The sequence below is a fragment of the Oncorhynchus tshawytscha genome, linkage group LG09, assembly GCF_018296145.1.
Source record: "Oncorhynchus tshawytscha isolate Ot180627B linkage group LG09, Otsh_v2.0, whole genome shotgun sequence".
In the NCBI taxonomy this organism is placed as follows: Eukaryota; Metazoa; Chordata; class Actinopteri; order Salmoniformes; family Salmonidae; genus Oncorhynchus; species Oncorhynchus tshawytscha.
In genome coordinates, this window is record NC_056437.1 from 85,225,233 (window position 1) to 85,248,667 (window position 23,435).

The 23,435-nt window shown below is 43.3% G+C and overlaps 1 protein-coding gene across 4 annotated transcripts in view; it reads right to left on the bottom strand.

Moving 5' to 3' along the window:
• Positions 1 to 21,969, bottom strand: part of LOC112259031 (potassium voltage-gated channel subfamily H member 6-like) — a 38,477-nt gene extending 16,508 nt beyond the window's left edge. Inside the window, exons 1-7 of one of the 4 annotated variants that reach the window (XM_042327818.1) lie at positions 21,290 to 21,969; positions 18,504 to 18,734; positions 12,941 to 13,054; positions 12,647 to 12,750; positions 12,093 to 12,432; positions 11,945 to 11,995; positions 10,945 to 11,159 (exon numbers count right to left, since the gene is read on the bottom strand). In XM_042327818.1, coding sequence (XP_042183752.1) covers positions 10,945 to 11,159; positions 11,945 to 11,995; positions 12,093 to 12,432; positions 12,647 to 12,750; positions 12,941 to 13,054; positions 18,504 to 18,734; positions 21,290 to 21,365 — 1,131 coding nt within the window. In that variant the 5' untranslated portion in view covers positions 21,366 to 21,969. Of the gene's footprint in view, positions 1 to 10,944; positions 11,160 to 11,944; positions 11,996 to 12,092; positions 12,433 to 12,646; positions 12,751 to 12,901; positions 13,055 to 18,503; positions 18,735 to 19,170; positions 19,321 to 21,289 lie in introns of those variants that run through there. The other 3 variants (XM_042327817.1, XM_042327820.1, XM_042327819.1) reach the window with 3 other exon arrangements.
• Positions 21,970 to 23,435: the final 1,466 nt, after the last annotated feature.

Consider the following 23,435-nt stretch of genomic DNA (forward strand, 5'->3'; position numbering starts at 1 on the left):
GTGTTATTTCATACACCAAAACAAACACCTTGCAGGCACTGTGAACTGTTCTCTTTAAATTAGAATACTCATTTTCAGAACAAAATTAAATTTGATTCATGCTAATCAAATGAACATTCCAAATTCCAGAGACCAACAAGCACCCTGGAGCCCACAAAACATCAACATATTTATCACCTATGAAAGAAAAGTGGGCGACAAGTGACACAAGACAAATTATGACGACAACAAGGTGACAACAGCACTAACAACATCCGTCACTGTCCCTGCCTCACTGTCAATACGGAGGATGGAGCTAGGTAGCCTGCTACGAACCACCAGATGACCATGAGGGTCAGAGGAGAGGCAGAAAGGGACAGGAGTGAGACAGGAAGAGAAAGGAAGAAGAGAATAGGGAGTGAGAGAGTAGAGTTGGAGTACTCACAGGTTGGAGTTTCTGTTTCAGGCTCATGTTGAGGAGTGTGGCTGGAAGAGAGGGCGGGAGAAAACTCTCCCTCTGCACCCGGCAGCCCAGCCCTCACAGCTGGAGCCCCGCGGCAATACTGCTGCTAATACAGTATGCACACAACACACACACACTTACATACAAACACATACATACAGTACACTCAGACACAAACTGAGACACACACACAAATGCACACAAACCTATAGCTAACAGAAACAAATACAGTATACGCAGAATCATGAAGCATGTTTTCATTTAGAAAAACAACGTCTGGAGCAGTGGAGGCTGCTGAAGTGAGGACGGCTCATAATAATGGCTGGATGGATGGATGGAATGGTATTCAACTGTGTGTTTGATGTATTTGATACTATTCCATCAATCCCACTCCAGCCATTAGCACGAGCCCATCCTCCCCAATTAAGGTGCCCCCAACCTCCTGTTGTCAGGAGTTATTTTAGTAAGAATTGTTCTACCCTACAGACTTTGTCAGAGACAGGGGGCGCAGTAGGGGGAGATGTAGGGTCTGTCTCTCTCACTGACTGACATTCACCATCTGTCCCTCTTCTACGGACCACTGATTGTACAGTCAATCACATAATGTGCTTAATCTTACGCAGACTAATCAATACCAGCAAAGATCAATGACAGGGATTATTTCCCTCTTTTTGTAAGGCGCAAATCGAAATTCAATTATAAAAGAGGGGATTACCAAGAAGCCCAGTTGTGTAACGAGACGTAACCCAGGCAAAATCCTACATGTATTCTGTACTCATAATAGATAAGGTAACTGCCATGTTGACTGCTTTTTCAGACTATTTATTTTGACCAATTGATACTTGTTTAGTAGTTAGCCACCGTAATGTGCTCTTGCAGTGATAACGATCTGTTTGACCTAAAAACAGACCATTATGTCATGGTGGAGATTTTCCTTGTTCAGAACATTGTAGCTCTTCAAACGATACAGGGATACAGTAAGAACAACATGTAGAGAGAATAGACTGGAGGTGGAGAAAAGGAGAAAGGGAAGGGGAGAAGCAGAGAGATAGAGGAGAGAAGATGGAAGATAATGACTGACACCTTGTAGACACCAACAAACATAAAGGAGATAGTGGAGGGCAGACAGACAGACAGACAGACAGACAGACAGACAGACAGACAGACAGACAGACAGACAGACAGACAGACAGACAGACAGACTGAGAGAGAGAGACCTCTGCTGCCCTCTACTTCCATTAGTACCAGAGGCCAAGGTCATCGTAAGTGTCAGGCCGCACAGAGGGCCGCTCGATATCCCCCTGCCTCCCAACGCCTCCCCTTCCAGCATCACCAGAGGGCCGCTCGATACCCCCGTCTCCCAATGCCTCCCCTTCCAGCATCACCAGGGGGCCGCTCGATACCCCCTGCCTCCCAACGCCTCCCCTTCCAGCATCACTAGAGGGCCGCTCAATACCCCCCTGCCTCCCAACGCGTCCCCTTCCAGCATCACCAGAGGGCCGCTCGATACCCCCCTGCCTCCCAATGCCTCCCCTTCCAGCATCGCCAGAGCATAGGGCTGTTACGGTGACCGTATTACCGTCACACCGGCAGTCACGAGTCATATGACCACAGTCAAATTCCATGTGACTCTAGTCACGGTAACTAGGCTTCTCAAAGCTCTGATGTTGCTGATGGTCATTAGCAGCCTACCAAACTTGCTAACTGCCTGGTACTGAGCCCTTTATTGTCCCTCTAGTCACTCTGACATCAATGCAAATGTTATCAAAAATAAAACACTTCATGAGAGCCCATGAGCTATAGGCTATGCAATTGTGTGAGAAAACAGAGTTTTGATGGCCTCTATTAAAAAGAGGAGGATCCCATCAGCTTTCTATAGGCTAGGCCTACTATATTTATTTATCAACTTTCCTAATATTAAGCACACTGCTTCGCTTTACAACAGGAGTATAGTCGACCTGGCTTGCATGAAAAGGAACCACGGGAAAAGCGTTTTCCATTCGCTATTTAAGTGCATAGATTACATGTATTTTTCCCCCTGCCCCTGTTCCGAGACAGGTGCATGATAATGGTCCATTCTAAATCAAAACAAATTTCACCAATATGCTATTTAGTATATGTAAAGACAAGATTAAATCAAGAATAGTCTGATGGGTGACAAATCTGACCATACCTCTATCCTCCTGATTCCTGCTTACAAGCAAAAAATAAAGCAGGAAGTACCAGTGACTCACTCAATATGGAAGTGGTCAGAGGACGCAGATGCTAATAAGAAATCCCTCTATGCCCTCCGACGAACCATCAAACAGGCAAAGCGTCAATACAGGACTAAGATTGAGTCATACTATACCGGCTCAGACGCTCGTCGGATGTGGCTGGACTTGCAAACTATTACGGACTACAAAGGGAAGCAGAGCCGCGACCCCAGTGACAAGAGCCTACCAGACAAGCTAAATAACTTCTGTGCTCGCATCGAGGCAAGCAACACTGAAGCATGCGTGAAAGCATCAACTGTTCTGGACGACTGTGTGATCACGTTCTCCGTAGCCGATGTGAGAAAGACCTTTACACATGTCAACATTCACGAGGCCAGATGGATTACCAGGACGTGTACTCCAAGCATGCACTGACCAACTGGCAAGTCTTTAATACCCTGACCGAGTCTGTAATACCAACATGTTTCAAGCAGACCACCATAGATCCTGTACCCAAGAACACCAAGGTAACCTGCCTAAATGACTACCGATCCGTAGCACTCACGTCTGTAGCCATGAAGTGCTTTGAAATGCTGGTCATGGCTTACATCAACACCATTATCCCAGAAACCCTAGAGCCACTCCAATTTGCATACCGCCCCAAAAGATCCACAGATGATGCAATCTCTTTTGTACTCCACACTGCCCTTTCCCACCTGGACAAAAGGAACACCTACGTGAGAATGCTATTCATTGACTACAGCTCAGCGTTCAACACCATAGTACCCTCAAAGCTCATCACTAAGCTAAGGACCCTGGGACTAAACACCTCCCTCTGCAACTGGATCCTCGACTTCCTGACGGGTCGCCCCCAGGTGGTAAGGGTAGGTAACAACACATCACTCTCAGGGGTGCATGCTCAGTCCCCTCCTGTACTCCCTGTTCACCCATGACTGCAGGCCAAGCACGACTCCTACACCATCATTAAGTTTGCTGAAGATACAATGGTAGGCCTGATCACAGACAGTGATGAGACTGCTTATAGGGAGGAGGTCTGAGTCCTGGCAGTGTGTTGCCAGGATAACAACCTCTCCCTCAATGTGATCAAGACAAAGGAGATGATTGTGGACTACAAAAAAACAGAGGACCGAGCACGGGTATGGTAACTGCTCGGCCTCCGACCGCAAGGCACTACAGAGGGTAGTGCGTACAGCCCAGTACATCACTGGGGCCAAGCTTCCTGCCATCCAGTACCTCTATACCAGCCGTTCGCAGAGGAAGGCCTAAAAAATTTCAAAGGACTCCAGCCACCCTAGTCATAGACTGTTCTCTCTGCTACCACACAACCAGAGGTACCGGAGCTCCAAGTCTAGGTCAAAAAGGCTTCTTAACAGCTTCTACCCCCAAGCCATAAGACTCCTGAACAGTTAATCAAATGGCTTTCCAGACTATTTGCATTGTCCCCACCCCACTCCATTTTTACTCTGCTGCTAGTCAGTTTATTATCCATGCTTAGTCACTTTATCTCTACCTACATGTACATATTACCTCAATTACCTTGACTAACGGTTGTCCCCGCACATGGCCTTCAAAAGGCATGGATTTTTTAGGGGGCATTACTGCCACACAAGGGGGATGCCGCTGAGAAATCCGAGGCCTGGTTAGAATATTATTAAGTGTTTGTCAAATTGTGAATGAGACTGGTTAAGTGTGTAGCCTGCACAATAAACAAATCAGAGCTCATGCCTTTCAAGTGCCTTTTTTCAAATCATAATCTGAGTCCCATCATGCAGCCTGAGAATGTATTAAAAATCAAAACATTTGCCCAACATTTGTATCACCACTAAAGTTGCATAAATAACTCTAAATTAAGCATTCAGGAGGACCAACTTTTGTTAACTGCTCAACACAGAATAGCCACATGTAAGCACTCCCTCAAATAGTTTAGAGGAAATATCCTTTCCATTTTATTAAGCTATGTTCAATTGTATTCTTCATACTATTAAATGTAATGCCACAGAATTTGAAGCAAATCTTGTCTGTTAACTAGTGTAGCCCACATCAGGGCCTAACATAAGGACAACTCAGAGTATGCTATTCTGTTCTTCTGAAATAGACTACATTTAAAATAACTTATGCATTTATTGTGATGGTATAGGCTATATGACATGGATTTATCAGACTTTTTGTCACGCCCTGACCTTACTATTCTTTGTTTTCTTTATTATTTTGGTTAGGTCAGGGTGTGACATGGGTGATATGTGTGTTTTTGTCTTATTCTAGGGTGTTTGTACTGTCTAGGGTTTTTTGTAGATTTATGGGGTTGTTTTCATTTAGGTGTTTATGTTGGTCTATGGTTGCCTAGATTGGTTCTCAAATAGAGGCAGGTGTTTATCGTTGTCTCTGATTGGGAACCATATTTAGGCAGCCATCTTCTTTGGGTATTTCGTGGGTTATTGTCTGTGTATAGTTGTCTGTGTCTGCACTCGTTATCATAGCGTCACATTCGTTTTTTTGTTTAAGTGTTCTTCGTGTTCTTCATTAAATAAAGAAGAATGTATTCTAACCACACTGCGCTTTGGTCTACTCCATACGACGATCGTGACACTTTTTTTAAAAATTACATGTTCCAAAGGTCTGCATCGGTGGCTTGTAGGCTACAGTATGCATGGAAGCCAGGAGATGCTAAACGTCTTTATGTTAATTAACGGTCAATTACTGTGAGACCAGCAGTTATTTGCATGACTGCCACCGCCCTACCAGAGCAACATGTTTCCTAACCACCCACCTTGACCCCTTCCACCCCTGCCAGCAACACACACAGACACATGATAGCAGAACAGCTGAAATACTCACATCCACAGTCACTGATGAAAGTGGGAAATAATCGTGGGAACGGGAAGTTTTGGGATTGAGTATGAACTGCACATCTTAACAATAGGGCTCAAGCCACATACTGTATATCGTGCTCTGATATTATGAAATATATATTATACATTATACACACAGTCATTGCCAAAAGTTTTGAGAATAACACAAATATTAATTTCCACAAAGTTTGCGGTTTCCGTGTCTTTAGATATTTTTGTAAGATGTTACTATGGAATACTGAAGTATAATTACAATTATTTCATTTCAAGTGTCAAAGGATTTTATTGACAATAACAGGAAGTTGATGCAATGAGTCAATATTTCCAGTGTTGACCCTTCTTTTTCAAGACCTCTCCATTCCGCCCTGGCATGCTGTCAATTAACTTCTGGGCCACATCCTGACTGATGGCAGCACATTCTTGCATAATTAATGCTTGGAGTTTGTCAGAATTTGTGGGTTTTTGTTTGTCCACCCACCTCTTGAGGATTAACCACAAGTTCTCAATGGGATTAAGGTCTGGGGAGTTTCCTGGCCATGGACCCAAAATATCAATGTTTTGTTCCCCGAGCCACTTAGTTATCACTTTTGCCTTATGGCAAGGTGCTCCATAATGCTGGAAAAGGCATTGTTCGTCACCAAACTGTTCCTGCATGGTTGGGAGAAGTTGCTCTCTGAGGATGTGTTGGTACCATTCTTCATTCATGGCTGTGTTCTTAGGCAAAATTATGAGTGAGCCCACTCCCTTGGTTGAGAAGCAACCCCACACATGAATGGTCTCAGGATTCTTTAATGTTGGCATGACATAGGACTGATGGTAGCGCTCACCTTGTCTTCTCCGGACAAGCTTTTTTCCAGATGCCCCAAACAATCAGAAAGAAGATTCATCAGAGAAAATGACTTTACCCCAGTCCTCAGCAGTTCAATCCCTGTACCTTTTGCAGAATATCAGTCTGTCCCTGATGTTTTTCCTGGAGAGAAGTGGCTTCTTTGCTTCTCCAAAGGTCTTCACCTCACTGTGCATGCAGATGCACTCACACCTGCCTGCTGCCATTCCTGAGCAAGCTCTGTACTGGTTGTGCCCCGATACCGCAGCTGAATCAACTTTAGGCGACGGTCCTGGCGCTTGCTGGACTTTCTTGGGCACCCTGAAGCCTTCTTCACAACGATTGAACCTCTTTCCTTGATGATCCGATAAATGGTTGATTTAGGTGCAATCTTACTGGCAGCATTATCCTTGCCTGTGAAGCCCTTTTTCTGCAAAGCAATGAAGACGGCACATGTTTCCTTGCAGGTAAACATGGTTGACAGAGGAAGAACAATGATTCCAAGCACCACCCTCATTTTGAAGCTTCCAGTCTGTTATTAGAACTCAATCAGCATGACAGAGGGGTCTCCAGCCTTGTCCTCGTCGACACTCACACCTGTGTTAATGAGAGAATCACTGACAGGTCAGCTGGTCCTTTTGTGGCAGGGCTGAAATGCAGTGGACATTTTTGGGGGGATTCAGTTCATTTGCATGGCAAAAAGGGACTTTGCAATTTATCTGATCTTCATAACATTCTGGAGTATATGCAAATTGCCATCATACAAACTGAGGCAGCAGACTTTGTGAAAATTAATATTTGTGTCATTCTCAAAACTTTTGGCCACGACTGTACAGTACCAGCCAGTTTGGACACACCTAGTCATTCAAGGTATTGTATTTTTACTATCTTCTCCATTATAGAATAATAGTGAAGACATCAAAACTCAACATCAAAACAAGAAATAACACACATGGAATCATGTAGTAACCAAAAAAAGAGTTAAACAAATCAAAATATATATATATTTTGTGAGATTCTTCAAATAGTCACCCTTTACCTTGATAACAGCTTTGCACATGTATCATTCTCTCAAACCAGCTTTACCTGGAATGCTTTTACAACAGTCTTGAAGGAGTTCCCACGTGTGACATCTGTGGCATTGTGTTGTGTGACAAAACTGCACATTTTAGAGTGGCCTTTTATTGTCCCCAGCACAAGCTTCTTGATATGCAACACCTGTCAGGTAGATGGGTCATATTTGAACAGGAGAAATCCTCACTATCAGGGATGTAAACAAATTTGTGCACAACATTTTAGAGAAATAAGCTTTTTGTGGGTATGGAACATTTCTGGGATATTTTATTTCAGCTCATTAAATATGGGACCAACACTTTACATGTTGCGTTGATATTTTTGTTTCGTGTACATTATCTCTAAAACACGTAGTTTTTAGAAAGAAATTGTTGAAATCGTCTAATATCAGTTGGAAAGGTACAAGGTTGGGGTAAATTCCATTTCCAATTCCTGTCAATTCAGGAATTCACTGAAATTCCAATTCTCTTCAATGCTTTTCAATGAGGACAATTGGGAATTGAAACGTGGTTTACTTTCTGAATTGACTGGAATTGAAATGGATTTGACCCCAAACCTGGGAAGGCAACATAATTAGTCTGGAGAAATCCAGCCTGTTTGTGCTAACATTTCACTCCATGTCCTGCCAAACATGATGACTTCTCCAGTCTAATTATCTTCTAGATGTGTGAACTTGTTGGTGAGGGTGAATAAAAAAAACACAACAGCTCATATAATTTGAGAGTACATGTGTGTGGTATTTACAGTGATCAGCAGCTGAGGACTCTACCAGGAGCAGGTTTGGAGGAAGTGGAGAGGGAGGCATTCTATTGGCCCAATAAATTTTTCCATTGGTAGGAACTAGAGGCACGCCAAATTGCCTCCCATGTGCACCCAGTGAGCAAGACAGGTGTAACATGCGTTGTTTGAAGGAGACCAAGGCGCAGCGTAATTTGTGGTCATCATATTTATTTAAATGAGAACCAGCAACAAAATAACAAAGTGAAACCAAAACGACCGTACCGTTCCGTAGGCTACAAGAGCTGCACAAAAACAAGATCCCACAACACAGGTGGGAAAAAGGCTACCTAAGTATGATTCCCAATCAGAGACAACGAGACAACTGCCTCTGATTGGGAACCACACTCGGCCAAACACAAAGAAATACAAAACATAGAACGCCCACTCCACATCACACCCTGACCTCACCAAATAGAGAAATAAAACGGCTCTCTAAGGTCAGGAAGTGACAACAGGGAGCATTGACACGGCAACCTAAAGAGCTCACCTCTCACTCAGAGCAATGCTAACATTAGCAGCAAGTCCAACTGCCCTTTCACAGTCAATCAACTCAATTCTGATTATATAAACCCCCGTTATAACACTCAAATGTACTGTCATAAGACATGTATGTTCACCTGACACACACACATCTAGTAATACCACAAAAATCCCTAATATTGAGTCACATTATTCCACTTGTAGTGGACAAGTGAAGTCAGGGCAGCCAGGGTTAGCGTGTGGGTTCATCTGGCTGGTGGCCACTCTGACTGTCCCACCACAGACATGTGGGTCAGTGTGCTACGCAGTGGTGTTGTGGGGCCAGCTCACTGCGTTAGTGTTTCCATGGCATTACAGGTTATGACAATGTACTCAAACTTAGTGTGATGACATGTGGGTGTGAGAAGTTATTCTGCTGGCACAGATGTCACACTATGGAAGGTGGGATCTTTCTTTCACACATACAAACGGTCTTTTCCCCATTCTCCCTCTTTCATATACATGCAGAGAGACAAGAGCATATAGTACAGTAGTGATGCTAAGTAACATCTCCATACATGTAGCCAACAAAATGTTCATACAGGAGATAATATCCTCTTACACACTACATGACGAAAAGTATGTGGACACCTGCTCGTCGAACGTCTCATTCCAAAATCATTAGCATTAATATGGAGTTGGTCCCCCCTTTCCTGCCTAAACTGCCTCCACTCTTCTGAGAAGGCTTTCCACTAGATGTTGGAACATTGCTGCGGGGACTTGCTTCCATTCAGCCACAAGAGCAATAGGGAGGTCGGGCGCTGATGTTGGGCTATTAGGCCTAGCTCGCAGTCACCGTTCCAATTCATCCCAAAGGTGTTTGATGGGGTTGCATTGGGGCAGGTAGCGTTCTCCTGGCATCCACCAAATCCAGATTTGTCCGTCTGACTGATAAATAGTGAAGTGTGATGCATCACTCCAGAGAACGCGTTTCCACTGCTCCAGAGTCCAATGGCGGCAAGCTTCACACCACTCCAGCCAACACTTGACACTGCGCATGGTGATCTGGCCAGTACAGTACTGTAATACATACCATTTACGTAGCAGATGCTTTTATCCTAAGTGGCAACAGTGAATCATTATATTTTCGTAAGTGACCCCAGTGGAAATCGAACACACAACTCTGGTCTTGCTAGTGCCATGCTCTTATGAACTGAGCCACATACAGGACCACTACAATACATAAGTACAATACATAGTACAGTACAGGTGGAAGATATATGAGTGTCATCCCCATGAGCGCACCACCCTCCTTCAGGCCATGAATGATTAATGTAATGACATCAATCCAGGCTTTGTCAGGCTTGGATTCTCCATGCCAAAAGGTTTTTCCCCGGGTGCATGATCAATGTGTACATTTACTGCGATGTTGATGAGAACCAATGGCCAAATGCTCAAGACAGGCTTGATGCAAACTAATGCTGTTTCTTTCATTTGATTACAGTACACCTATGTTGTAATTATATCTGAACAATACAGATATTTTTTTCATCAGTTGTGAAAGGTCACACATGAGATAGAAATGATCGAAATTTGATGTTCAGTCAATTTCAAAAGATAGTGCAAGTGTATTGTCTAATGTGAAAACAGTACTGTAGTATATTATATTCAAAGGGCATTTTGAAACATGTACTGTATCTATTGGATTAACTAGCTGTTAAAATAACTACATTGAGAAGATATTAATATGTTGTGTTTTGATTATTAAATAAATGTTCATATGGTATTTGACAGTACATTTATATTTTGGATGAATGGTTGGGTGGTGAAAGATGCATTCAAACTAAATAAATGTACAATAAAACGCTTTATGAGACTTGCCGTGTTACAAGTGTTACCAGTTTGGAGTTTTGTTTTAAGAAAATTCACCACATACTTTTGAAAATAGCACCAGTGACTGAAAAAAAAGTTAATTTTATATACAGTATATCGTTCCTGTTTGTGTGTTTGTGTGTGTGTGTGTGTGGATGCATGTGGAAACTCCTGAGTGACATGCAGCTGCTTCTTCAGCAGAAAGCTTGCAACACAGGAAGTCAGACCGAAGAGATGTAATCCGCCACTTCTCAATAACCCAACGTTCCTTTTACACAACATCCTGTGTAAACAATATCGCACATACTGTTCTGAAAAAGCTCACTTTAAAAATCCCTTAATATATAAGCAGAATACAGGTTGAGTCAGGCAATCACATGGTTGTGGTTGTGTGATATGAGTGCTAGTGAGGACCATGTGTCTCACCTGTGTGACATGTGTGACCTTCTCTGTGACGTCTCGGTGGCGGTCCTTTACTTTGCTGGGAGCGATGATCTCGATCTCAGTGGGCGAGGGCGGTCGCAAGAGGTCGGAGGCGAAACTGAGAGTGAGGGGGTTACGAGTGCTGGTCCTGCGAGTGCTGGTCCTGCGTCGCATCAGGTCCGAGTCTGAGGTGGAGCTCAGAGTACCGGCCTTCAGGTCTGCACACAACAACACTCATCTCTCATTGCTGTGTCTATCTACTTTCAACGACTACTTTACATATTATATTATCATTCAAATCCTTTATTTAAACTGCAAGTAACACATTCAGAACTAAAAATATAATGTGTTATAATGCAATTTCCATTCCTCTAGATGAGAAACATCTTGGTTTATACTGAGCAAAGCATCTAAGTGAGAAAGATACAGAGAAAGTGAATTATCTATTTCACTTGTTTTGGCAATGTAAACATATGTTTCTCATGCCAATAAAGCCAATTAAATTGATAGAGTAATGAAATGAGAGGGAGTGTGTTAATGCGGGGAGTGTGTCATTGCGGGGATGGATGTATTCCTCTACATTATTTCCCTGGGGTAGATAGGAAGGTCACAGCCCTACACTCCATAGCCCATAGTATTAGCTGTTTGATGAGTAAAGGATGGCATCTGAGTGACTGGGACTCCTATAGACCTGGCACACACACACACACACACACACACACACACACACACACACACACACACACACACACACAGACACAGACACAGACACAGACACAGACACAGACACAGACACAGACACAGACACAGACACAGACACACACACAGACACACACACACACACACACACACACACACACACACACACACACACACACACACACACACACACACACACACACAGGCTATAGGTTAGAGACATTGATTAGTGACCCTGCTGCTGCACATGCTCAGTGCTTGAGGAATGGGAGTGAGGATTCGCATTTTCTAGAGAACAGAATACCTCCAACAGGCCCAGGTAGCTTTGGCTTGGTTTGTTTTGATTCAGATGGAGCTGTAAGAGGAGACAGCCACATTTCTTCCTGTCAGAGGGGGTACAAAAATGGCAACAGACTATACTTATGTCTGGGTACACACACACACGAACTCACTGCTGTTGGAGTGTGGGTCTCCTGGTCGGCCCGACTCGGCCCTCATGCTGTCGAGGTCATCCAGGGAGGAAGCTCTGCGGAGGCTGCCGACAGTCTCTCTGGAGCGGCTCCGGGGCAGGACTGTCCTGGGGAAGGCTGCACTGGAGAAGGGGCTGCTGGGGAGGAAGGGCACGCTGGGTTCCAGCCGTTCTGACAATAGGGACAGCAATTTGGGGGAGTAGTGGCTTGCAGGCTGGGAGGACTCGTGGTCCTGCTCTATCAGCGCCTCTGTCTCAGACTGCATGCAGCTCTCCTTGGACGGGATACGGAACTCTTTCAGAGGGATCTCTTCACTGTTGGGCTGAATTAGGGAAGGAGGAAGAGGACAATCATAGGTTAAATATGGTACTAGATTTCTACTTACTGCTAAATGTATGTGACTGAAGCTATATTCACTACAAAACATAAGAGATACAGGAACTGAGATAATCAATATATATTATATGTAAGGTCATATTTAGACAAATACTGTGTGTATAGGCCTATGTGTGTACGGGAGTCTCTGGCCACCTTACCTGTGGGTAGTCCACCACCACCCCCTCAAACTGGTCTTTGGCGAGGGAAGACCGACGCATTGCACGTACCAATGGCAGTCTCAACTTCAGCCTGCGACTCTGCCCTGAGAAACCACAGAGTGCTTATACATACACTTTACATAAATACACCTACAGTACCAGTCACATTCTGTATGTTATAACACAGCTACATTCAACATGGAATAAACAGGTTGATGCAGACAGACAGTATCACACACACACTTCCACACTGACCTGCCCATACCCAGCCCTGGGCCACCCTCTGTCTCAGACCTGGTTTCTTGAGGGAGGGGTCAATGATTTCCTGGAAGTTGAGGATGAACATGATGACCTGTCCCTCCGCTTTCTTCACAGGAACAACATCAATCAGACAGGGCCTGCAGGTCCCTGCAGGGGGGGAGAGACATATTATAAAGCTGCTAATGGCCATCTGAACCTGGGCTCAAAGGTAACTAAGTACACTTCAGGACAGCTCAAGTAACTATAAATATTGTTTAATCTTATCTGACTGTGCTTTCTTTAACACTGAACACATGTAGACTCAGTCTCAGGTTTCATGGTTGGTGGGCTGTTACTGCCATCTCATTTCAGTTTTATGTGGAGAGGCCTTTCAAACAGCAGTACAGCCTTGTAGTTTCTTTCCATGACTGTATGTTTTCCCAGGGCATTTATGAGACCCTCCTTTCTGTTTAAGTGAAGCCAGGGTGGGGGCTGTCAACATGTCCTAGCATAGGAGAAACAGATAGAGAATAAGACCAATCAAAATGTAGACAGACTGTAGGAAGAGGGGAGGGAGAGAGCGGGCGAGAGGGAGAGCTAGAGAAAGAGAGAGAGGAAGAAAAAAAGCAAGAAAACTACAGAAGAGAGGGGAATAGAGTGGCATATCAATCGTAGTACTGAGCGATTAGTAGTAGGCGTAAATGAAACAGACCGAAGAAGTAGATGTGCAATGGATTATAGTCATTGTAGTTAATTACCATGTTTTATGCACTAAACTATGTAGAATATCAGCTTGTTCGAAACTACAACTCCCTACTACAAGTTCTTGAAATGTTCCGCATTGACCTCTGCAGCAGAGGTAACTCGTCCTTTCCTGCGGCGGTCCTCATGAGAGCCAGTTTCATCATAGCACTTCATGGTTTTTGCGACTGCACTTGAAGAAACGTTGACATTTTCCTCATTGACTGACCTTCATGTCTTACAGTAATGACGGACTGTCGTTTCTCTTTGCTTATTTGAGCTGTTCTTTCCATAATATGGACTTGGTCTTTTACCAAATAGGGCTGTAGTTTGTATACTACCCCTACCTTGTCACAACACAACTGATTGGCTCAAACGCATTAAGAAGTAAAGAAATTCCACAAATTCACTTTTAAACAAGGCACACCTGTTAATTGAAAGGCATTCCAGGTGACTACCTCATGAAGCTGGTTGAGAGAATGCCAAGAGTGTGCAAAGTTGTCATCAAGGAAAAGGCTGGCTCCTTTGAAGACTCTCAAATAAAAATATATATTTTGTTTTGTTTAACACTTTTTTGGTTACTACATGATATGTTATTTCATAGTTTTGCCATCTTCACTATTATTCTACAATGTAGCAAATAGTAAAAATAAAGAAAAACCCTTGAATGAGTAGGTGTGTCCAAACCTTTGACAAACCTTTGACTGGTAGAAGCTTACGAATAACATTTTGGGTGAGTTTGGACATTTACAAGTGAATGTGAATGAGAGACATTGTGCAAATGAACAAAGTTTGATGCATGCTTGTTTGAAGGAAAAACAGTACTGGCTCAGGAGCAGCATGTGTACATGCTGTGTCTGTGTGGAGTCCGGAGTCGCTAGGGCAACGGACCTGCCTGCTCTGCTCGGAGAAAATGGGGGAGGAGACGGGCCGAGAACAGAGAGGCGAGAAAACGCAAGGAAATCAAAAGACAGCAGTGGCAGTTGTAATAGATAACTCATCCAAAGGGCTTTGACTTCTTAAACTTAGCAGAAAGCTAACACAACATGATGCCCCGTCACCTTATTAATTCAGCACTTACTTAGATACTGTGCATTCGGAAAGTATTCAGACCCCTTCACTTTTTCCACATTTTGTTACGTTACAGCCTTATTTGTCCGCATCTATCTACACATAATACCCCACAAGGACAGAACAAAAACTTGTAGCAAATTTATTACAAATAAAAAACTGAAATATCACATTTACTGTAAATAAGTATTCAGACCCTTTACTCAGTACTTTGTTGAAGCACCTTTGGCATTGTTGACCTTCAATATAAAACACAACCCTGTCAATACACAGATGGACTCACCTGTTCCTGCTTACTCCCATTGTGCTATTACAAACAAACAAACAAACATGTGACTGGCTCAACTGTTCTGGGGAACTACGGTAAGTCTCATAATGTAAAATAATGTGACTGTCACGTCCGTCATAACGATGAGACCAAGGCGCAGCGTGTGATGAATACATTCTTCTTTTATTTAAAAAAAATAACACTTAAAAGAAACTAACATGACACTATAACCACGAGTGCTGACATGCAACTACACATAGACAATTACCCACAAAACCAAAATGGAAAATGGCAACCTAAATAGGATCCCCAATCAGAGATAACGATAAACAGCTGTCTCTGATTGGGAACCAATTCAGGCCACCATAGACCTACATTTACCTAGACAATACCAAAACCCCATAGATATACAAAAACCCTAGACCAGACAAAAAAAACATACCACCCTCGTCACACCCTGACCTAAACAAAATTATAAAGAAAACAAAGATAACTAAGGTCAGGGCGTGACAGTGACAGGTGAAAAGAAGAACACAATCTGCTTTATCTCCTAATGCTCTCCTAACATATTGCACAAGTTGACTGCAGGTACTTCCATAAAAAACAGACACTTATATTACAATTTATTGAAAAACTTCAAAGAAACAGTTTCAAAGGTATTGATGTTATTGAAAAATCATCCTGTGGCTATTTCCAAATACCCTGGTATACGGGGTATAATGCCCAAGCCTAATTGATTCCCATTCAAAATCCTATTTTCCCTAACCCCTAAACCTAACCCTTAACCAAACCCTAACCCTAACTCCAACTCTTAACAACTAATCCTAATTGTAACCCTAACCCCTAAGCCTAAAACAGCTATTTTCATTGTGGGGACCGGCAAATGTCCCCGGAGTAATGTCCCCAGGAAATGTCCTTGTTTTACACTCACACACATTAACAAACAAATACATTCATTCAGTTTTAGGATCAATTAAGATCAATCAAGTACAGCAACATAATGCATTTTTTTGTGTATGATGAATTGTACTCATTTACAATTCATTCATGCTTGTGTGCGCATCTGCATTCATGACTGTATGCATTACTGGGATACAAAATAAATAGATGTTCAGTGGATTTGAGCTGGCACACTGACAATATTTCCATGACAACAAGCTCTCCGACACAGCACTTCTCATGCCCAAATGACCAACGTAACGGCATTGTGTCTACAGCCTCACTAGCCAGGTCTGTTTGCTTGTCCTTTGCAGGGGTTGCAAACAAACTGGAAAATAATGACATTTTTAAGGAACAGAATCAAAACCAGACCAGGGAACAAAAATTATCTTTATTGTTCTGGAACAGAACCATTATTTAAAAGTCCCATAAAAAAAATGAAACAAAGCACCTATGCAAAGCTCTTCCTCTGTCAATCATGAACTTCTTCCAAAGTCTGCCAGCTGAAAATCTTTGCCAGTGTGTGTGTGTGTAGTCTATCTGCCCCTCAGAAGCATAGCTGTAGCCTGCGGACATTACAAACATAATCCACAAGATAGGGAGAGAGATTTTTTATTACAGAAGAATGGATTAACTTTTTCAATGCTAGTTAGGGATCCTATAGTTCACATTAGATTTATTAACTATAAAAAGGTAAGATGTGTTTTTAATTCAGGTGCCGCTCTGCATACACAAGCTTGTTGGCTAGCCAGCTACTCTGGTCCAACGTTATGCCAACTCTGAAGTTCAAAGACATTCAAAATTCTTCCATAGAAGCCGCTCCTCCGTAAGTATAATTCTGTGGGCCTAATTCAGATAATGCATGTCATCACAAGATCCCCAGCGTTTCAAGCCAAGCCTCCTCCTCCACCCTCTCTCACTGTCTCCCCACTTGCAAAATTTCAGTTGCATCTCACACCCTACACTTGTCTTTCCATAACGCATGTGAACAACTCACTGAGCTATAGTGTGACAACTCTATAGCAAGCTTGTAAGGGGTGCGTAACCAGTCAAACGCAGGAGAGCAGAACTTGGTAATAGCCGGAGCACTTTAATAGCAAAACCAACGGCATAAAAAATAACAAGATATTGGGTACAAAAACCCGTCGCGCACCAATCAACACGTGCACAAGCACTTACAATAAACAATCCCACACAAAGACATGGGGGGGAACAGAGGGTTAAATACACAACAAGTGATTGAGGGAATTGAAACCAGGTGTGAGGAAAAACAAGACAAAACACATGGAAAATGAAAAGTGGATCGATGATGGCTAGAAGACCGGTGAATTGGACCACCGAGCACCACCCGAACAAGGAGAGGACCCAACTTCGGCGGAAGTCGTGAGAAAGCATCTCTATCCATACTGCATGATTGGAAAAGTAATTTAATGTCGAGCTAAATGGAAAATAAATAAAGGTTTAAAAAGGAACAGAAAGTAACGATATAAACGGGTACTTTGGGGAGGTTGAACCGGTTCAGAACTGTATTTTGCTGGTCGGAACAGTGTAACGAAAAAATTATATATGGTTCTGTTCAGAACAAAACGATCGGAAAATAATTTTGGTTAAAACCCTCGGTCTTGTGTACATGTACAAGAGACAAAACACAGGAGCATACAAGTATTTTTTAATTTTTTTAAATAAAACAAAATCACAAAAGTACTGGGCCTTTACTTGTCCTCTATTAGCGGACCTATGTAGCCTTCCGTAGCACGGGCAAAAAATAAATAATCTGCACCCCCCCCTATCCCCCTGCAGCACCCCCAACCCAAACTACTTAGTGTAGCTATGCACAGGATGGGAATGGGGAGTGGGGATGTCACGCCCTGATCTGTTTCACCTGTCTTTGTGATTGTCTCCACCCACCTCCAGGTGTCACCCGTCTTTCCAATTATTCCCAAGGTATTTATTCCTGTGTTCTCTGTTTGTCTTGTCAAGTCAACCAGCACGTTTTTCTGTGCTCCTGCTTTTTCTTGTCTCTGTTTTTCTAGTCCTCCTGGTTTTGACCTTTTGCCTGCCCTGACACTGAGCCCGCCTGCCTGACCATTCAGCCTGCCCTGACCTTGAGCCTGCCTGACTCCCTGTACCGTTTGGAACTCTGACCTGGTTCTGAACTTTTATCTGTCCTCGACCTGCCTCTTGCCTGCCCTTTGTTGTTTAATATATATCAGACCCGAACCATCTGCCTCCTGTGTCTGCATCTGGGTCTTGCCCTGTGTTGTTATAGGGGATGAATAAACATGTTGCAGGTGAGGTAAGCAGGCCAAGACAGCTCCACCATGTCCACTCCCCAGACAGATAAATTAGTAGAAGAGAGTTCACTGAGTCTGCAGCATCTGGCTCCACATACTGTAACACTGCATCAAACAGTAAGTAGCATTATATACAAGTGAGAGGGAGACAGCCATGACACTTGGAGGGACCAAAATATTCTGTATGTGACCTTTACAGCACTCCCCACTACAAAGAAGGGGAGTAATGTTGTCACTTTGACTCTCTTGCTCTTTCCCTCTCTTCCTCTCTGAATCTCAGTCTAACCCTCCACCTTCTCCTTACCTTCTTTGTTGTAGTAGAGGATCTCCACCTTGCGCTCCTCTGACCCTAGCAGGGCCTGTGCCAGCTGTGTCAAGGCAGTCTTCATGGTGCCAGGCCCCACCAAGAACTGGCAGGTGCAGGGCTGCTGCATGATCTCTGCCCGCGAGAAGCCAAACATCTGGCAGAAGCCCTCGTTACAGTAGATAATGCCACAGTTCTTCATCTGAGCGTTGGCTATCAGGAACTTACGATCTGGAAGGAAACCAAGGGGAGAGTCAGAGAAGATATGAAAATGTACGATTATGGTGGGAATGTGGTTACAGTACAATTATAATTGAAGGCTTATTACATCAAATGCAATATGCAAAATCAGACAATCAAAGTTTATCAAACTTCAGAAACATTCAGTTATCATAATCAGGTGATGATCATTTCAAGAAGAAGTCTCTCAATCAGATCCAATTCAAGTCTGGACTGTGATCATTTCCGTATCACATTCAACTAACCACATTCACCTTAACATCAAGTTGAAATTGGAGTAATCAAGTCTGTCCCTCTGCGGCACAAATCACATCAGTGCAATGATTCAAGATGGCCCCAGAGGGACAAATACGGAGCAGCTGGACTCAGTAATGACAGTCCGCAATCAAGATTATAATATACTGCAATAGGTTTCAGCTGTCCTTACCTAGGTTCATGAGTGTGGCTATTGTCTCCAGCGCTAATGACAATTGCCTTCGAAGTCACATCAGCTACACTGATATTGTCGTACAGCGTGATATTCAATCAGTACAGTTTATGTTGAAAAGCTGCTCAAACATCTGTGCCTCTGACTCTGTCTCTACTCCTCTTTTTATCCCCTCGTGAAACTGAGTTACACAACTCTCATTCTTCCCCATTTAAACAAATATGAGGAGAGCGATTTGGAGCTTCACCCAGAAAACGCAGAACCCCTTCCCCCTCCTTGCTCCTCTGTGTAGAGTAAATAGGTGAGGCCGTTTGGTGGAAAGTACATCCTATCCTAAGTCATTATCAATGCCTCAGAACATAGACACCCAGACTCAGATTGTTGCTAAGCAGCAGTGGTTTGGCACACGCATCACCCGGCAGGGTGCTTACGCACGCACACACACACACAGAGATAAGGAAGACATCAGTTTGATGGGACTTATCGGTCTGTCTCTGAGGACCCCTCTGCAGAGAGCTTTGAAAATCCCAGAGTAACACAATTAATTGCGAAATGTCACTTGCCAGCACAGCAAATTAAACAAGCTGAAATCGTTTAACATGAAATTGAGGTGAAAAGCGGAACATTGCATCTTCTCTCTTTAATGTGGAGAAGGTTATTTTGAGCCGTACCCCTGTGGTCAACAGACTGCCTTCACGCTGTGACTGAAGAACACTGACAGTGACAGGCACAGTAGTCACAGTCAGACTTACAGTGGCATAGAGATAGGCCACTACTGAGCTAGGTTATAGGCCTCTACTGAGCTAGGTTATAGGCCACTACTGATCTAGGTTATAGGCCACTACTGAGCTAGGTTATAGGCCTCTACTGAGCTAGGTTATAGGCCACTACTGAGCTAGGTTATAGGCCACTACTGAGCTAGGTTATAGGCACTACTGAGCTAGGTTATAGGCACTACTGAGCTAGGTTATAGGCACTACTGAGCTATGGGAGGTTATAGGCTAGGTTATAGGCCACTACTGAGCTAGGTTATAGGCCTCTACTGAGCTAGGTTATAGGCCTCTACTGAGCTAGGTTATAGGCCTCTACTGAGCTAGGTTATAGGCCTCTACTGTAATTGAAGTTCAGTGCTAATCAGAGCCATTCCTCTTTTTTAAACAACTGGATTTCTTCTTTGCTGAATGGATCAATAATGTTTTGTTTGAGTGGGTTGCAAAGAAATTGTGGGGCAGTTTCTGAGTGCGCAATAGTCAACTACGATACCATTTAATTTAAGACAAAAGCACGAAAACGAAGAGGCACTGTGGGTGTAAAGCGTGCTGTGATGAGCTGCATAAGGTCCTGTTCAAGAAGGATATCACTCAGTTATATGCACTAACAGAGTGTGTAGTAGAGGTTAGTGGTCACATGCAAACTCTGTAAATCAAAGTCATTATGTACTCTTTCTATCAGGATCCAGTGGTCTGACCAGTTTAAGAACGGAGAACATGTTAACTCATGTAATATAATCTAGTGCAGCATGTGAATTCATGCAACATGTGGAAAACATAGGCAGGTGCAAAGACATACTAAACACACAAACCTATAATATTAACATGACAATTTGGCATATTCAGCACATGCATACGGACATAACCTAAATTTGAACTGTAAATCAAATGTCGAGATAGGAGGAGTATCGCCAAAGGGTCTTGGACATTTACAGGGCAATACAGTAATACCTGTTCCATGCCATTAACGCCCAGGCCATAGTACAGGGGTTACACCAACAGACAGGCGGGCGGGTGGATGGACAGACAGTCAGACAGGTGGGGGGGGCAGGCAGGCAGGCAGGCAGGCAGGCAGACTTAAACTGAAGCATCTGCTTGATTACAGAAACAGCCATGTAGCACTCATATTAGGATCAATATAAACTGGGGTAGGGGGCACCATAGACCACTAGACAAATGCATTTGTCTTTACATTTTATTACACTTTGCATGGTTGAAAGGTTACATGGAAAAGGCATTCACTTTCATTTCTAATTGTTTGTTGTTGGGATTATACAGTTATAACAGCTTGCTCATGGTCACATTATGTTATTACTTTTTCAGTCATAATGTAAAGTTTGTCCACTTACTTTGTCCATCGAATTTCCGGATAATGGTGTCCAGATAAGTGTTCTGGAGGGCTACATGACCGCGTCTCACAGGCATTTTGACGCAGAAAGATGAGACTTCTCCGACGCATGAACCTCCAGAGTTTTAAATAAATCAAATTAAAGACGAAGTAGGGAAATACCCTATGCAAAAATGGCCCCGCAAACAGGCGGGTGCAAAAAGTCGAATTCAATATGCGATGGCTGGTGAGCAAAGTGAAAAGGAAATGTCACAAGGCAGCAGCGGCGAGGACCAGTTGCTAGGGCGATAAAAAAAAGGCGCACGCTCCACAGGAGAAAGAACTGGAAGCCGGGTTTTGCTTGCGGTACACAGGAAAGTGTAAAAACGGTATTTCCTAAATCAAAAACGTTTCACTTTGCCTACAAAATAATAAACAGGCTCTACAATTAATCTAGCCTTGCCAGTCGTTATCATCTAATGAAGAGGAGAAAAACCAACACCGCCTCCCCGTCAACAAGATCAAAGAGAAGTGAAAGAAAAGGGGTAAATCGAAGTCTTAACCGCTATGTTTCATCCGGACAGTAGAAGAAGCTACTATTTGGTGAATCTCGGATGCCCTCCCCATTTGACAGGGTTGACCAAGCACTGCGCGGGGCAGGGGGAGTCATCATCCCACCAGACGCGCCTGCCACTTTTTGACAGTGAGCAGAGACACCCTCATCAACTGCTTCACTGCACATCACAAGTCTCTACGCTCAAAATAGTCCCCCCCTCTCTCTCTTTGGCCTCTGTAAAGCTCCTCTCCTCGTTTCTCAAGACATAATTTTACACTAAAAGGGCATTATCATCATTTTCACAATTTCACAGGGTGGAAATATGTATAAAACACAGAGAAATCACGTTTTTGACTACACTGGGTCTTTAATTTAAAAAAGAGAAACAAGATCACAATTCTGGGAATCAGCATCCACTCCTCATAAACAGCCACTGAACCAACTTGGTGAATAACAGCCCATTGATATGTCATGTGACAAGAGGCAGATAAGAAAAGATACAGATAAAGGTGAGAAAACTTAACATGGGCTGGAAGGTGTCATCAACACATCAAGTAGAATGCCTCATGCATGCCTCATGTCATCCTGTCAAACCATTGGTACAAATTCTCCAGTCTCACGTCTCAAAGCTCCTTCAACCTTCTGCTCCTTGAGCCAGTCACTGATAACACTGGCGACGGCTGAGAAGATTGGAGAAGATTCACCGAAAATTATGTGAAACAGCGAGGGCACTTCGACTTAACAAGAGACACAGTCTGGGTATGTTTTGATGACAGTATATAGCAGGGCCCCAACCTAACCATTATACTACATGCTAATTACCAATATGGCAAGGGCCTGGACCTGTGGAGGATGGAGGGAGGAGTTATAGGAGGACGGGCTCATTGTAATGTCTGGAATGGATTGAATGGAGCGGTATCAAACACATCAAACATATGGAAACCAGGTTTGACTCCATTCATTCCATTCCAGACATTACAATGAACTTGTCCTCCTATAGCTACTCCCACCAGCCTCCTCTGGCCTGGACATACACTTACACACACCCAAACAGACACCATTTGTTTTTTATGATGACAGTGTGGCAGCAGGCGCGGGTGTAGATTATTGAGGGGACACAGGAGAGAGCTCAAGTGCCCACATGGGATCTGTGCCAGAGAAGAGACAGGCACTGATGACCAACTGGGGTGTGTGTTCCGAACAACACTTATCTCAGATTCTAAGGAGAATAGATACTTTTCCATATATGTACAGTTGAATTCGGAAGTTTACATACACCTTAGCCAAATACATTTAAACTCAGTTTTTCACATTTAATCCTAGTAAAAATACCCTGTCTTAGGTAAGTTAGGATCACCACTTTATTTTAAGAATGTGAAATATTAGAATAATAGTAGAGAGAATTATTTATTTGAGCTTTTATTTATTTCATCACATTCCCAGTGGGTCAGAAGTTTACATACACTCAATTAGTATTTGGTAGCATTGCCTTTAAATTGTTTAACTTGGGTAAAACATTTCAGGTAGTCTTCCACAAGCTTCACACAATAAGTTGGGTGAATTTTGGCCCATTCCTCCTGACAGAGCTGGTGTAACTGAGTCAGGTTTGTAG